Consider the following 18,257-nt stretch of genomic DNA (forward strand, 5'->3'; position numbering starts at 1 on the left):
CTTATCAACAGTTGTTTTTATCTTATGTTCCTGCACCTTTTTTTCAGCTTTGATTCAAAGGCATAGAAAAAAATATGTACATACAGGTAAAACTTTTGTTTGGAGGGAGTTGCACAATCAAAGAATACTAAATAATAAATAAGACGTTTCAAAGTAATCCATCAAAACGTAAAATGTGTTATAAATTCTACTTGCAATGAGTGAAAGAATGCTTAATGATAAAACTAAAGGATACACCTAGATTTAAAACAAAAATTCATTATAAATTACAACAAAAGATACATTAAGACAGAATGATGCAGTCCAGAAAATGGCATCTGTCATAACCATAAAGAAGTTAAAACTCACCTAATTTGTAGGATCTTGATTTTTCGATGACTATATATTATCAGTGGGTTGAACATACCAAACTACACATATTTAATCATTTTAACACATTTATAGTTTTAAATGAACAATTCAGAAATGGTTAACACATTAAATTTATTTATCCACACTGCACCTTTTAAATGCTAATTTCATTTTGTTCTACATTTTATTTGCTTCATACTGTTATGCTTACATATCATTATCAACATTAGTAGTCTTGTAATAATAAAGCATATTTGTAAAATTCAGTAATTTCAAATATTTATTCTTTTTTTCCCGATCAACTACATCAAGACTCCTAATTCTTATATAACTTCTGTGCTTCTTTTCTACATGACCAAATATGACTTCTTTTTTTCCCGATCAACTACATCAAGACTCCTAATTCTTATATAACTTCTGTGCTTCTTTTCTACATGACCAAATATGACTCATTTTAAAAATAACAATGTAAGAAATACTGGATTTGTTTTGTATACTTATCTAAATATAAACTAAATCCAATAACTTTATCAGAGTTTGTTATTTATTTTCAAATTTATGATCAAAATGACATTACTACTTGATGAATCACTGTGAAGTTGATCATTGTACATCTTATAATTTGCTTATTTTATACAAGTATACACCTTTCTGAAATCTGTTATTAACAATTCTGTAAGATTTAGTTTCATTTACAAAATTAGTTGTAGGACACACATTAAATATAGATAAAAGCACCAAAACCTAGTTGCATAAGTTATTACCCTGTATCATATTAAACTATGGGAAGGAAATACAATATCAGTGAAATAATTAAAGTTCCAACATCTACTCATACTTTATTCAAGTACATTAGAAACATTTTAGAAGTGCTTTATGATTTGTTTTAAATAACTTTAATATCTAAAAATATTAAACTCAAAACATCTACATTAGTAAAACTTGGTCACAATGCATTACTTCCAATGACGACAGGCTTAATTATTTAAAAGAAAAAACAAAAAATACCATAGTAACAAATAATATGATAAATTATCAATAAAATTACCATTTGTTGTTGGAGTAGGTGAATTGTACAGTCTCTTTCTTTCAGCTGTTGTTGTAATAGCACCAGCTGTCTCCTCAAGTCTGCATTTTCCTATACAGTTTAAAACACTTAGGAAAAGCCAACAGATTCAAACTATGCAATTTGACAAAAAAGTAGTTACAAAATTAAAAACCCAGAAAATTATGTATTGATTATGAAAATTCATACAAACAGCACCAGCAGTGATAAAACTCCTATAACTGTAATGTTTTTAGCTTTTATCCTAAACCTAATGTGTTCATAAGAACCAAAGGATGTATCTAAGAAATTACACACACACACACACACACACACATATACACACACCTAAAACACTATATAAAGAAACATTCACATTTTGTACTCAACAAATGAATAAGCCACCACACCAAAAAGTGTTTTGAAGGACACTCAACAAATTCATGTAAATTAATGGACTCAACATCAGTGGCTCTACTTTTATTTAAATTGGAATATATAATGTGTCACTTGTTAAGCAGCATTTATTTCTAACAATTACTTTAAAACTCAGATTTCTAATGTTTCTGACAATTTAACTTTTGTACATTATAGCAAGTCTATAGCTGAGCACATTTTATGATTCCACACCCTACACTTACAAGTTTCAAACATAGAAGATAGTTATTCATGTAACTTTATAACACATTTACTCTATCTAATTTATATCAAGATTATAAAATTACTTCAGAGATCTCAACCAAGTAACAAATTTCAAATACTCTTATATGACTAAATTAGCCAGTCAAGTAACTTTATCTTGGCTGTTTTAATCACCAAACCAAGGTTTTAAAGGTCAAGTGAACCATTAAACATTTGTCCTTTGTTGTTTTAGGCCTTACTTTCATTTTAGTGTTTTGGAAGTGCATAATATTTTCAAATCACATAACATCACTGACACTTTTTAAGTTGGGCTTTGATTTATATTAACAAAAATTTAACTTATCTAGTCATTACTTAAATATATTTTTATGAAATATACTGCAAGTTTCAAAAGGTCAGTCTATATGGTTAAATATATAGCATTACAAGACAAAATAAAAACAGATTTCCTTAAAATTAAATATTTGAAAGTGAAACAAAAAGGATAGAAAAGTATGTATCCTAATTAGCACCAATTATTAAATTTTATAAAAGCTCTAATATGAAATTATACACAAGAATATTAATATGAAGTATAATTTCAAAATAACAGTATGACACCAACAAACAGTTCTATTACTGAAAAATTCAAGTTATACAAACCAAGGTATCAACTCACATGATTTAAATGAAATATCTTTTTTGATTTTAAGTTCAATACATTTATTATAATAGCTGAGTTTCATCCACCCCTGTAAGTTTCAAAAGAATGTATAAGCAATATTTTGCCATGCCATAAATATTCAGGATTCACAGTTAATAAATTATGTGTACTGCATAATGCAAGTACATTCAAGACGGATTAAGTGTCAATAAAAGAAATTGCAATTAGTGATTAATTATACCTTTAACTCAGACCCAGATGTATCATTTAAATGCACCTTTTATGGTTTATGTTACTCCATTGGAAAAAGAAAAAAACAATATATCCTGGATGAAATAGTTTGAAAGTTCTTCAGAACTTTCTACAGATTATGTTTTTGTTCCACAGAAAAATCATTTCTTAATATATCATAACATCCTCACTCAAATTAAGTAAAGAATAATAGGCAATCTTTAAAAGAAGACTAAAACTGTAGCAGAAATTGTTCACAAATGTATTACCAAGCTAACTTTTTATCACTTTGTTCTCACCTCTACAAAAATCTCAACTGAATTGGAAGTCACAGTGGTTCGTACAATCAGAAAGAACAAAATAAGGGATTTCATTATACCTTTAGAATACTATACAAAGATTTTTTTGAAGCTGAGATACAGGCAATTACATTACACAATGGCAACTGATGTTAAGCAACAGTGTTGTGGCTACAGATTGATAAACTTGAAATCCCAATTAAACTAAAAGGTCAAATTAGGACTATTTTGTTCAAAATAATCAATTTTTTTTCCTATTGGACTAAAAGTGTTTCATTAAGCTCAAATATTCACTAACACTAATGATTTCTTTTGAAGCATTCTGAAACCAACTCAAGTTTCTAAGTTTGTAATTTTTGTTTAAATTTAAATTAAATAAATGAAACCTTTTAATTTAATAAATTTCAGATATTAAATATTTTATTTTACAATGTATGAGAGAGTGTGTTATAGTTTATTTTCTATAATTTCTTTAATTCAATGGTTCAACTTTGTCCTTTAGATGCAATGGAATTAAGCACAGGAAACTAAATATTTTAAATGGAGTTAAAATATAGAAGTATTAAATATATAATATAAAGATTAGGCTAATAAAAAGAAAAGGCTAGAAATTGGAGTTGCAACTATAATAAATGATATTAATGGATGTTATAAATTCCACTTTAACTCTCTCGACATAGGTTTGGTTGAAATGACTGACCTAATAGCTACTGTTGTACTCTTTACAATTTATACACTTCAACTTTTAATATTCTTGATATATATTCACAAAATTTGGTAGTTTTTAGTAAACATTACAAATCTCTTGTATACAAAAAAAAAATTAATGAAGTATTTTTACTAAAGATTTGTCTGTCAACATATACATTATTTCTATATACTACTATATTATTACTCTGAGTGCTAAGTGATGTTTCATGTTAAGATTTAAAATACTTTCATTCATCTCAAATTTTATTTGCATAATCTCTAACACCTCTTTAACTAAATTTCAAATGTTTTTATTCAGTAAAACTTCATATTTTATCAGTTACTTTCACTACCCCAAACTTTATACAAGATTGGTCAATTTGACAGACACTGTAGCCCTGCCCCACCAAAAAAACATTAAATGTATCTAAATTATCCTTTTTCCCTTTCCAGAATAATTTCATCTGGTAATATAAAACTACATTTGTTTGTACTTAATAGCTTTAAACTCAAAACAGTATACATTTATTTATAGTTCAATTTTATTCCTTTATTGCCTCTGAACCCTGCCTAATTACTATTAACACCATTATAAGTTGTAGATCACTCAACAAATGTGCAACTCATGTTACACTATTGAATTACATTACATGAACTATTCTTGAACTGACCTTGTGAAAAATTTTATTATTATTAATTTCACCTAATCTAATCTTAACTAACAAAAATTTCGAATTTTTTACATCTTAGTTAGTTTATAATAATTAATAAAAAATATACATAAAAAACAAAAAAGTTGTTTACCTGGATCTCTCTTTTTTTTGCTATTAATTGTTGATGACACTTAAACATACTTTTTTATACTAGTGGTAGTAGTGCACTAAATATTTTTTTATTTAATTAAATAATGCATCAAAAATGCAGAATAATAACATGCAAAAGCAGACAATATCCTCTGACAATTTTTCTTGTCTGCTTTTCTACCTATGCAACAAGAGCTGTTACAAATTGAGCTAAGCTCACTGATGAATTTTCCATGAAAATAAAGCTTGAACTGGAAGAGAAACTAACAGATCTCTGTATAGAAACAATCTAATATTTCATTTGGTAGATGAAATCCTTCATTTTCTATTAGTTATAAATAATATAATACAATATTAAACATCACAGAGAACCACTGGCAGTTTCTGAATGAGAGAATGTGACAGATGGGCATGGCAGGAGGGGTCCTGGTTGTCTATTATAATGGCTCTGCAACCAAATAAAATTGAAAGCTATAAAAATTATGCTTTGCCTGGGTGATGGTGATATTATAGTAAGTAATTTACAATAAATTTTGCACTTCTTGGAGGGGTGGTAAATAAATCAAAGAGAAGAGGATGCCTAGAGAGCAAATATTACAATTCTCACATTACGTTTGTTTGTTTTTTGAATTTTGTGCAAAACTACATGAGGGCTATCTGCACTAGCCGTCCCTAATTAGCAGTGTAAGACTAAAAGGAAGGCTGCTAGTCATTACCACCCACTTCCAACTCTTTTACCAATGAGTAGTGGGATTGACCATCACATTATAATGTCCCCACAGCTGAAAGGGCGAGCACGTTTGGTGCGATGAATTCGAGTCCACAACCCTCAGATTATGAGTCAAATGCCTTAACCAACCTAGCCATGCTGAGTCCTCATATTACATAAAATTATAGATTTGTTCTTATACTGACTTATAATAGCAAGAAATTAAACTTGTATACTATTAAAATATGGATTATAATCTACGTTTTTGTGTTACACATTATTGATAGACAATTAAATGAAAGTAGTTCAATTATATTTTGAATGTGACTCTCTAAAAACCTTGTGATAAGCAAAGAAACATAACCAGTAAGAGAAAAAAAAAGAATTCATTTCATATTTACCTGCATTAAAATAGGAAGATCAGAAGCTTCATTCTTCATCTTTCCATCATCTGCAGGTGCAGTACAGACCATTGATGAATCACTCGTAGATGAGTTAGGGTAAAACACAGCCTGTCAAAAATGGTATCACATTCCATGGTTAATACCATACACATATCTACATAAATATTAAAAACATTTAAAGATGGAAACCTGATACAATTATTTTATAAAACTACCACCACAGCAACTGTATGCATGCTAATGTGAATTGTTAAAGCACATATAAAAAATTCAAAAAAATAGTAATAAAAAACATCAGAAAAGTTATATTTTGTTATTTATGAACTACAAATTAACAAAAGATGTAAAAATAGTAGTAGTTCAACTTAGTGGCAAATACTTTCATTCAGCAATGCTTGAAGTCAAAGTTTCATAAACAGTTTTAATTAGCATTTGTTCTTTATTTTTTAAACTAATGAGATGTATTATATAAATTTTAAAAACTGTTATACTAATTATGTAATGAGAATAACATGTGTTATTTTAAGCTAACATATCACACTGAACTTGATATTATATATTTAAAAACAGCCAGTATGGGTAGAGAAAGCACTAGTAGAGGAGCAAACAATGTTCTGACTTTTTTTGGTCATTGTCAGGTTTACAAAGAAGGAAAGGGTTACTGACTGGTAGCTGACCACATGTTTGAAGGTGTTTGTGTAATTGAGTGTAGGAATGTAGAGGGTGTGCTTAGATGTTGGATATATTTATTAATATAGGTATAAAGGTGTTCCCTTATATTGGTTTATTTTGGGCTGGAGTTGTATAAATAAGGCTTCTTTAATTTTGCATTTATGTTTGTTTCTTTCTTTAGTATTTGGATGTTTTCTATGGTTATGTTGTGTTTATTTGATTTGCAGTGTTCGAAAACATGTGAAGGTGACTTTTTGTGTTCTTTGAATCTGGTTTCCATTTTTCTACTTGTTTCTCCAATTTGATATTGTTTTCTTACATTCACCTTATAATAAGCTACAAAAAATAATAGATACTATCTTTTCACACAAAAGTACTTTGAAGCAAAGGCTTATACAAAATAGACTCATCTTATTTATTTCTCACAAGAATCATAAATGCTTTGGGTCTCTGCTGATACAACCAGATATAATGACAGAACCAGTTTAATGACTAATTCCTACCATGTGACTGACAATTTAATATTCAAACAAAGTAGATTTTCTCTGATTGTATTATAGACAGCTCCCACAAAATATACGAAGAAAAAAACTACAACTCTAAAAACTTTAATATTTTAATATATCAACATCACTAGTTTCAATATTAAAGTCACATTAGTTAACAGTCACCTGATGTGGGCCTAAGGCTGAATTAGCCAGAGAGTTCAGTGTGTTATAAGGTAGCATTTATGCCACTGAAAACTGGAAACTTTAGAGAAGGGCATGTAACAGTACTTTCTAACAGATATTCATTCACTTCTATTATAAGTTTCAACTTGGGGATTTAGAATTTTTAAGACAGAGATATCTCTTTCACTTAACAGTACTGGAAAACAAAATGTATGGATCAATATCAGACACAATGACCATCCAAAATGAGAACAGTAATGAGCAGTATTCTTAGATGTGATGAGGAATGTGCTATGTTTTCTAACAGGTGAAACCCTACAAAGATCAAAACCCATCTCATTGTCAAAGGCAACAATAAACAACATAATCAAGAGAAACAAGCATCTGAAAAGTTGACACAAGTTGTTTCCACAAAATATGTTAAATGTTTGCATTACCTGGAGAGTGAAATGGATAGTTATGATATTCTATAAGAAAATATCCTGGGCAATTCAGTGAATACAGAGCAATAATTTTTTGTATGATTGGACTACTGAATAGGACAATAGGAACATTCAACCCTGTACAATAGATAAATTATGGAAAGCATGCAAATAACATTGGTGTACTTTGGACAAAACAGCCTTGCAAGGAAACTTATGCAATGGAAACTATGCTAAAGAAATACTGCAAAGATAAGCAATAATAAAATAGAGCATGACTGAATGTAGAAAAATGTACTAAACTTCTACATTTATCTGTTAGTTTTTTTTTAATGTAACAATATTTTCTTTATTTTGTTTGAAATGATTAAGAATATATTTTTACAACTACCTATTATCTTAAAGCATATAAATTATTTCCTAATGACAGACAAGCACAAGATTAAAATGGTCAAAAAACACAAATATAACTCCAGTTGACACCTAATGTTTTTATAGATAACACTTTTGAGAAGCACCATTGTTCCAACAGTTATGCAAGTTATCTACAGATAAAATATTATAATGGCATCACACAAAACATCTGTATTATTTTGTTACATAATACACTTTAAAAAGAGCTTGAGAATGGAACTGAAGACTTAGATATATTACTACAGAGATATTTCACAGTAAAATTCACTTGTGCAAAAAAAGAAAAATAACATCTGAAACAACCTATACTATGATAATTAAGTTTTAATTTTTTAAAAGACATTCATTTTTTACTTGAATTAAACAATGTTACAAACTGAATCAAAACATTTGACAATCAGTATCTGTTATCCACTTACCAACTGGCTGTAGGCCTCAAAGGGGTTGAGTGTTTCTGACTAGGAAGAAATAAGATCGTATATTTAATTTACAGAAAAATGTACATAATAAACAATTACATGATCCTGAGAATTCACCATCCACATGAATATGGCCAAAAAAAAAAACAATACAACATTAAGAAAATCTAAATATCCACCTCAGAACTCAGAGTGATGATGATATAACAAAGTATACAAAGCATCTTGTACAATAATTTCTTTATGTTCATAGCTGCAAGTTTCCATATTTGTTACTAAGTTGGTAACTTGGCAACACAATATAAACTGTTAATTATTTCCCCCTAACAGCTGTCTATAACTTCTATTTATTCTCATAAAACAATTTGAACCATGTAACAAATGGATATACATGAACATTTCTTAAGTATTTAAATTATCATAAATTATCTTTAAATTCTTATTTTGTGGCATCTTACAAATTATCAGCAGATTAATGACACAATACATATCAATTAAAATAAATGTTTAACTACTTCCAGGTGTAAAATTTTTAAGCTTAATAAACATAATACCTATTACATTTTAGTAAGACTGAAAACTAGGATTACATTCAAACTTTTTAGATTCACTGCTTGTACAAGCTTAAGGCAAAATATATAAACAAACCAAAATATTTTAAACTATTAATTTTGTTTCTCTCAAACCTTCTTGTATATTGGAGTTTATGATAATGTTAAAATACAAATAATCAATTCATTTAGAATAGAATGTACAAGTCTAATTCTTACCTCCTGAAGAACTCGCTTTAACCGTAGCAGCATTGTCTTCATGCTATTTAAATCCTGACATAACACTCTGTAGGAAGATGCATCCAGTTTCATGCTACCATCTTCTCCTTCTGTGATAGTGAGCTGACGAGGAGGCCGTAAAGGAAGGCTTACTGATCTATGTCGCCATTCTTTAAAGTACTCTAAGGAAGATGGTCTTTTAGACAGTCCATCTGCTCTAGTATGCAATCCCTTACGTTCAAGACGCATTCTAATTCCAAACACAAACACTATACTTAACAGAAATTGCATGTATATTTAGTATTATGATATACAGTTATATACATTGCATTATGAATAAGCATAACAAAATTTACAAAACATACCTGTTAAACATGTTCCACACGAGCATTTCTATACTAATGAACAAAGATTAAATTTGAGGTGCTTGACTATATATTTCTTTTAGTATTAGGATATTCAAAACCTTAAGTAAAAATAACAGCTATAAGTAATGATTCCAGTAACTCAAAAACTTACAGCTGGAAGTTGTGGCTACTGCACTTAACCAAGAAAAGTATCAATAAAAACTAAGAAATATCCATCAAGTTGAAACTGATTAAATGTATGAAGTAGAACATGCTAATTAACAACAAAAAATAAATTCTAAGACAAAATAATATAACATAAAAGTGACAAAAAACTAAATGAAATAATAGGAATTCCTCTAACCAAAACTAAATATCTTTATTAAGTTTATCCAAGTTTCAATAAATTTGATAGTAGTCTTTCCATTATGAAAAGGAAAAGATCAAGGAATATTTATCAGTAACATCCTTACAGTTCAGAAATTAAAATAATAATTCCACTATTTTTAAACCTCAAAAACATTTAATAAATTCATTTTCACTGATTTCAATGTTTTTTATTTTATTTTCCAAGAAAAAATATCTATTTTCATTTTATTTCACTTCACTAATTTATCTAGTATTTGAAGTAAATGAATAACAATAAAAATGTATTGTTAATTTCATGCTTTCTTAAATTTAGTTCAAACTGGCATGGTTTATAAGAACATTTAACAGGATATTTTAATTCTCGTTTTAGATGCAAAACTTTGTTAACAAACATCATTTACATAGTTTAATTAGTTAGCAAGGGTAATTTAAATGTCTTTCACAGTAAACAAGTCAATGATATACCTACATTCTTGGCTTTTTAAAAAAATACAAATTACAAAAGAACATAAAAGTTTGTTCTATAAATGTGTATCCTGTAATGCAGCCTGTCACAGTTCTTACCTTGGTACACTTCTCGATTCAAAATCTGTAAAACTGTGTCTCTTCATACAAGGTCTAGTTAAAGGTGAGAACTTATCATGCTTTTCTTCTTCAATTTCATCAATTATAACATGTTGCAGAGATTCCCTGAAAACAAGTTATAACCTTGTGTTAGTTTAACCAAATACTTTCAACACAAACTGAATGTGGAAAACAACTTTACGCTTTTTGAAACTTATAACCATGCTTTTGTAATTTATGTAAATGTTCTACAGTATTTATTCACTTTCAGTAAATGATTGCAATTACCATTACCTTCCATTGATTTCTTTAATGTTACTATTCTAGCTCATGTATTTATGCTCTTTATTGCATGGGTTTATGTTTGTAACATGAGCAGCATGTTATATGCTTAAATGACCTTGTTAAGTTGCAGCTTCTGCTTACAAATAAAGTAAGTTCTCTCTATAAGGAAGCTTTTTTCATTTCTGACCTTATCTAGAATCTTAAAATAATTTCAATGGATGATCATGCCATACACATTAAGATATGCTTCCATGTGTTCAATCATATTCATTGTCTTCAAATTTGCACATTTTTTCACTCTTATCAAACCATTTTAGTCATAGCTGTTGTCAATGACACAAAAGTTTCCCCATAAGAAAACTTGTTCATTCATTAGTGGAGACTACAACTTAATCAAATACCTGCAGCTGATTAGGTTATAAAAATATATGTTCATTTAATTATGTTTTTCTTGCATACCAGAATTTAAAAAATGTGCCCCACTGAAATATACTTTTAATTTCAATTTTATTTTCTCTATTACTTATAAAGTCAAGGTAAAATTTGATAACTCTCAAGTGAACATTTTTCTTATCTAAAAATGTATTTCAGATATTTACTCATCTCTCTGCATATCAATGAGTTATTACATCATACCAACACCAGGAAGATTTTTGTACACACTACAAGATGTGAACAAAATTCCCACACATTATATGTATCATTGCACATTACACCATCCTATAATGTAAACACAGCCCTCCTCCCCAGTAAGGTGGTGATATATCTTCCATGTGCTCCTTCCTGAAAATATAGCATCAGAAAAGGAAAATCCATGAACCATGATCACCCACTAGAACAAAAGATGGCCTAGTGGAGCAATACTCAGTGGGAGGCTGTATTCATTTGTTGCAGTAAATACTAAGAGATAGTAGAACAAAATGTGCTGTCAAAAGAACCTTTTGTACAGTGCTAAAGTACTACCTATGGTTGTTCAGCTGGCCAAAGCTATAGCAGTGCCAAGGCAAGAATGTGTTTTTGTTCAAATGTTATTTTTATGGAGATTACTACATCTGGTGCAATGTAAGTTAATACATTCGGGGTGAAAACTTTGTTCAAATGTTGAAACACAAACAAAAATATTTACAGCAGTAGTACAAGGTAATAGCTCTTCATTGAGTAGACAGGTGTGTAAATGTTTCAGAGGTAATTTTATTTTGGTCTATCAATAAATGAAAGAAAGAAATGCTTACTCATCTTTAGATGCTTCTCCAAAGATGTTATCCATGGATTTCTCAAAATCTAGCATAAGGTCATCAGAAGCTAGACTAGAACAAGATGATCCTATGTCTGAATATGACTTCAAGCTGCCTCTACACAAAGTTGAATGTCTATCACTAATTTGCTTAAAAGTACTAGCTGTTTGGAGTTGTTGTAGTTCTGATACTGACTGCTGAAGTGTGGAGCCACAAGTATTCTCATTAGCTCTTTCTTCCTCACAAAGTGTTGGTTTGATTTGATCAGATATTTCTTCATTACATATAAAATCCTTGTTCTCTGTCTCTAATCTTGAGCTAATAAATAACTGGCTCTTGCTATCAGGAAGATCCTCAACGATCTGACCAGTATTATTCTTAGATCCTTTAAGACAGCATCTTGAGCTACTGTCTTTATATTTACCAGCTCTTGGTGAAGATTTGAAAATACTTTCTTTTTCCTTTACATTCTGACTTTTATTTTTGATTTGATTTTCTGCACTACTAGTAAGTTCTTGATTCAAAACTTGTTTCACCTCTTTAGGAGTTGTAGTTGGATAATGTTCATAGGATCTTCTCTGGTTGAAATTAGAGTCACACATTTTTTTCCATGCTGGAATATCTTGAAAATGTTTTAAAGGAGGAATTTTACGGTAAGCCAACAACCCCCTATAGGATCCATATGAATGAGGATAAACAGTGTCACTACTTGACTTTGTTTGTTTTCCAGGAGAATCTGTTAATAAACTAGTATCAAAGTTCTTCTGCAAGTGAAACTGTTGTTTTATCGATGGATTTTTCATATGGTGCAAAGATCTTTCTTTCACAAATTCAAACCTCTTCTGTACCGCTGTTTTGGGATGCTCTGATATTTTAGAAGTTTCTACAGAACTAAAAGCAATACTACTGTTATCTTGTGACACAGGAGAACTTTCGAAAGAGTCAAAATGTTCAACATCTTTCAGTGTGTCTGAATCATCACCTTTGTTTTCACTCTCTGCAAAACTGTTACCAATCCCTGAATCTTTATCCAATAAATTGTTAATAACACTACTATAACTGCTATCTGCTTCCTCATTTGATTCTAAGAGTTGCTTGGATATTTTGGAGGACTCTGATGAAGACAGCTGATTTTTTTTCTTGTTTTTATCTTGTAATGTTGTGCATGCAGTACAAGTAGATTTGAGTCTATCACTGATTGATGATTCATGAGATTTAGAATGTGTTTGGTCTCCATACAAATTCATTTGTGGCTGATGCCCAAGAAACTGAGGCACCTGAGGTTGAGGTAAACCAGTAATATGAGCTGTCAGCTTTGTTGGTTTTTGAAAGGAATGAACTCTTATTCTGTTACATTGACCCTTTTCATTTTCTTTGGCAGCTGACTGACCAACATAATTGGGGCAACTTCTGCTAACAGCTCTTAAACTAAGCTGTCTATCTGCCTGTTTAGTGGGTGAAACACCTAATGAATATTTTCCATGGCTTTCCAGAGAATGTAGCATTGTTCTTTGAGTTTGCTGTTTATACTTACTGTTAGAAACCATACGGTCTTGTTGATAATAAATTGCATTGCCTGATGTATTAGTAACAGGATCACGTGCATCTTTCTTTCTGGATACCTCAACAGTATCTAAGTTGTTCAAATTGTTGACAGGATTAATGGAATGTGTCTGGACTAAATTATTATCGGGATATGATACTAAATTACCTGAGAAATCTTGCTCAGATTGAGGTACACTAGACTTAGTAGAAGCTGAAGTGCCTGATGACAATGAATATCTATTGTTTCCAAGAGCTCCAGAAGAATTTTCAACAAGTGAATATTGTTTAGAATGACAAGCCAAATTTTTTGGATTGTTCAGCAATGAATCTTTTTGGAAACTGGCAATTTCATTTCTTTTCCAAGGTTGTGGGAGTCTACTAGAGCTAGAATTGCCCTTTTTAAATAACGAACCAAATGAAGATTCTGATGTACTCCTAACATAAGGAATAGCTCTCACAGGCTTCAAGGAGTCCTCATATTTTGCAGGTTCCATGGACACGGTAGTGTACTGGTAACTATGATTTACACTGCTAGATTTACAGGAGTAGCATGAGCCCATGAATGCCAAGAACAAAAAATGCAACTAAACAATCCTGAAAAAAAATTAAACATCAAATTAGCAACATATAAAGCACAAGTTCAATATTGTACATTTCTCACTCATATGCTATTTTATAATTTTACTATTTTATAATTTTACTTTTACAGTATATACAAAGTTATTCAAACTCTCTTCCTTTCAAGATTTCTCAATGACATGAAGAACATAACTTATAATGTGGATGAAAACAAGCTTTTGTTGTTCAATTTTGTTCCTTATTTTATCTATATTTGTAAAGAAGTTTACTAATACAGTCCTCAAAAAGATTTTGACAGACTCTTAAAATAGGTGTTATAAAATACATCAATACTATGGTGGCATTTTACATTTTTAACCTGAATGATACTTTATGCAACACATAGGCTAAATGATCAGTGAGAGACCTACAGTCATCATTAATTTATAACTGATTATTATAGGAAGGGAATCCAACATGCAACATACAATCTAAAATGTTACTCTTAACTGCACAGCAGAACTGACTGCAAGTTATAATGCTCCCATATTTAAAAGGTGGAGCACATTCAGCAAACATCTCATCTCAAACCTGAGTCTTTCTGATCCATAGCCTGCCATGTTAACTACAGACCACAGATGGCTACTGTACAAATATGCTGAAAATATAATCTTATAATTCACTATTTAAGAAATCCATATATTCCTAATACAACATGAGCAAACAATAAAAGATCAATTATTTGAGAAAATAGTTATTTATGTGCCATACTAAAAGATTTGAAATTTAATTTGTTCTACTTAGGTACATACTTACAATATCATACAGAGGTAGGCTTATCACACCAAAGACTTATTGCTCAGGCACAGCATAAAATTAAACATGAAATGTTGCAACTTTTTATAAAAAACATTATATCCAAGGAGGGTTACTTGTTTCCTCATAACAAAAATCTATGCACAAACAGAATTTTGGTATTTCTACCACATGTGTTTGAATAATTTTAAGATACAATTTTCATTATGTTTTGATTCACTCTTCTGCATGCTTTCAATAAACAAATATGACTATTCTGGTCAACAAACTTTCTATTTAAAGTAATAAACTGAAGTTGATCAAGCACTGTAGAAGAAACATTAGTGAAATTTATTACTAGACCAACCCATTAAAAACTCAAGAAAATATAGTAGTCAGAATTCACAATTCTAATTTGATCACATCAACACAACTGTTATTCAAGCATACTTCCAGTTATTGAATTGTATGTTCAAACTATACTTTACAATTTATAACTTACAAACTCACTAGTATATTTGGATGCTGAAAATATGAGTTTTTATCTAGAAAGATATAAATTAATGCATTTCAAATGTTGCAGTTTGGAAAGGACTCATTCCTTGTCTATTAAAGCATTGTTGTACATTCAAAAAGAACAACTGTTTCTTGAGGTACCTTCACGTCTTTAGCTTAATGTTTAATTGCTGTAAAAATAGCTAAGAGACTTATGAGAATTATTCATGGCAATTAACTAAATATAAAGTCTGAGATAACAGAAAACTTTTCAGGTCAATATATACATATCTAACAAATGTTTAAACAACATAATAAAATGGCCTCTACTTCTTCTAGGCTCCAAAGAAAAGAAGTCCATATATTATGTTACAAGCCCACATTTGTACTCTTTACAAGTCATATATATTTAAATGAAACAATCATTGGAAATATAAAATTTCCCATTTTTGTGTTTAAATGCAAATTAAATCAAGGCAATGCTTCTCACTTTCCTCATAATTTAACTTGTGGCCCTGATTACTTTCTTCATTGAAGTTAGATATGAAAATTTTTTTTTTCTATTTAAAATCCATTATTATAATTTATTATTGATTAATTATAATTGGATGTGTGTGTGTGTGTGTGTGCATGCATGTGCATTTTACAACAAAGCCAAATGAAGTTATCCACTGTGTTCAACAAGGGGAATCAAACCCTGATTTTAGTATTGTAACTCCAGACTTCCCACTGAGTGATGATTGTAATTAACTACCAACTTATGAATGTAAACTATGTAATATCAAATATATACCTCACTACATTAAAATGTGATAACTTCATTTTGATACAAATACCTGTTACCTTTTATATTATTGATGTAAAAAGAAAACAACTGTTGGTCACCAAGAAAAAAGAAAGTTTCAAACTTCCACCTACTAAATGCTGTACTCTGCATGTAAACTAATAATAACCTACAGGGTGGCCTGTAAGTCCCTACCCATCCATATGTTATTATGTTATATTCAATTATGCATGTATTATAAATTTGTTTCCTTTTTGTCAAATTGGGAGAGCAAATTGTTTGAAACTGGCAATATTAAGGATGCATCTCGTTCAGGAAGAACAGTTAAATGTAGAGAGTCATGTGCTGGTGTGGAAGAGTCAGTAATTAACTCACCATTAAAGTTGACAAGGAAAAGATCAGCTGTACTTGGTATCCCAGGAGCAACCATGCAGACCTTTATGAAAAAGGACATGGGAGTTAAAGCATGGTGACCCACATTTGTGAATGAACTAAGTGATGCTGATAGAGAAAATATGAAACTGGCATGTGATGAGTTACTGTGAATCTTCAATATGATCCCTTCTCGAGAAAAGGTAATGTTTACGGACGAGTGTGCAATTTACCGTTCGAGTCGAGCATGAAATGTTTACTTCTGGGCAAAGGAGAATCCTTATTATTATGAAGAAATTGAATACAACATATCTAAACATGTTACAACAATGGTTTATACCGAAACTCGATGAACTTGGAATCAGAGAAGAGGTTTGGTTTCAACAAGATGGAGCTCCGGCTCATTATGCCCTCACTGTGCGAGATTATCTTAATAACACTGTTCAAGACAAATAGATAGGTCGTGGTTCTGTAACAACCTTGGCGCCCAAGAAGTCTGGACTTGACAACATGTGATAACTCTCTTTGGGGATACATAAAGGACATTATGTCTACACAAGGTTATAATACTGATGATGAATTGAAGGCAGCTGTTACCATGGCATTTGGAACAGTAACCCCTGCTATGTTGAAAAAAATGTCTCGCAGAACATGGTGTCGCATAATATTATGCAGCAAGAATGAGGAACAACACACAGATACACTGGATACATAAGATATACAGATGGGTAGGGACTTACAGGCCACCCTGTACAATCAAAAAGGCTCCATCTAATGGTGGTAATGTAAATTTTTATAAGCTCTTCTGTTTATCATATGTGAATTACAAATACTGTATTTTTGGTAACATTCTGCTTTTAAAGAAATTAATATTTTTAGAACTCATTAAATGAATGGTCAAATTTTATGAATTTAAGGTTTGGTTAAATTAATATTTTTCCTGTACTGACAAGTAGTGAGTAGGTGAAATTTCAAACTTTTGGACAACTTCACTAATTACTTCCAAGTTTTATTAAATAAAATTCATTTTTATTATGAAGTAGATATAGGAGAGAAGCAGGGCTTTAAATTAGCCCTTCCATTCATTAAACATCAGGACTAGTAGATAGGAAAAATCCACTAATTTCACACAAATTACACTGGTCCAGTATAATGTTTACTGAAGTTTCACCAAAAATGCAGTTTGCAATTAATTAACAGAATGAGAGAAACTGTGAAAAAGAAGCAACCAATGAAAAATAAAAATCACATCAACTGTAACAACTTTGCCATAAATAACTACAAAAACAAACTACCTAAGTCATTTTTTAGCTTGGAATTAATTTCTGAGCATGTCTCCCAGTACATTAAAGAGAAGCATTCACTTATTTAGAGGTGGCACATTTTAGTGAAGGTAACTACAATCAATCAACTCACACTCAATAATAACTCACACATAACATTAATTAATAAATCATACAACAGCACATGTTTATGCAACATTTAAACAAATGTAGTTTTACCTAGGTATTATTATTATTGGTAACATTATTAAAGCATTAGAAACCTTTATATCTTAACTACTTATATTATGTTAAGCTTTAATTATATTTTATTTTTGTATTTGACTTGTATTTTTCATATATTTTTAAATTACTTTGGAATTTGAAATTGGAATGGAAACAATCTAAATTGTATGGGCAAGCCACCCTTGTCTGTGGTCCTGATATGCCTTTGATATTCA

General features: G+C 30.1%; 1 protein-coding gene across 9 annotated transcripts in view; it reads right to left on the reverse strand.

The window, feature by feature from the left end:
• LOC143255867 (uncharacterized) overlaps positions 1-18,257 on the reverse strand; it is a 51,093-nt gene that overhangs the window by 22,587 nt on the left and 10,249 nt on the right. For 8 of the 9 annotated variants that reach the window (XR_013030901.1, XR_013030900.1, XR_013030899.1 and 5 more), the window contains exons 2-7: positions 11,983-14,124; positions 10,466-10,591; positions 9,186-9,435; positions 8,416-8,454; positions 5,815-5,925; positions 1,400-1,489 (exon numbers count right to left, since the gene is read on the reverse strand). Coding sequence is in view for 5 of the 9 variants with exons in the window: in XM_076512211.1 (XP_076368326.1) it covers positions 1,400-1,489; positions 5,815-5,925; positions 8,416-8,454; positions 9,186-9,435; positions 10,466-10,591; positions 11,983-14,090 (2,724 nt within the window). In the remaining 4 variants the exon portion in view is untranslated. Of the gene's footprint in view, positions 1-503; positions 782-1,399; positions 1,490-5,814; positions 5,926-8,415; positions 8,455-9,185; positions 9,436-10,465; positions 10,592-11,982; positions 14,125-18,257 lie in introns of those variants that run through there. The other variant, XM_076512212.1, reaches the window with a different exon arrangement.

Source organism: Tachypleus tridentatus, chromosome 7 (genome assembly GCF_004210375.1).
Source record: "Tachypleus tridentatus isolate NWPU-2018 chromosome 7, ASM421037v1, whole genome shotgun sequence".
Lineage (NCBI taxonomy): Eukaryota > Metazoa > Arthropoda > Merostomata > Xiphosura > Limulidae > Tachypleus > Tachypleus tridentatus.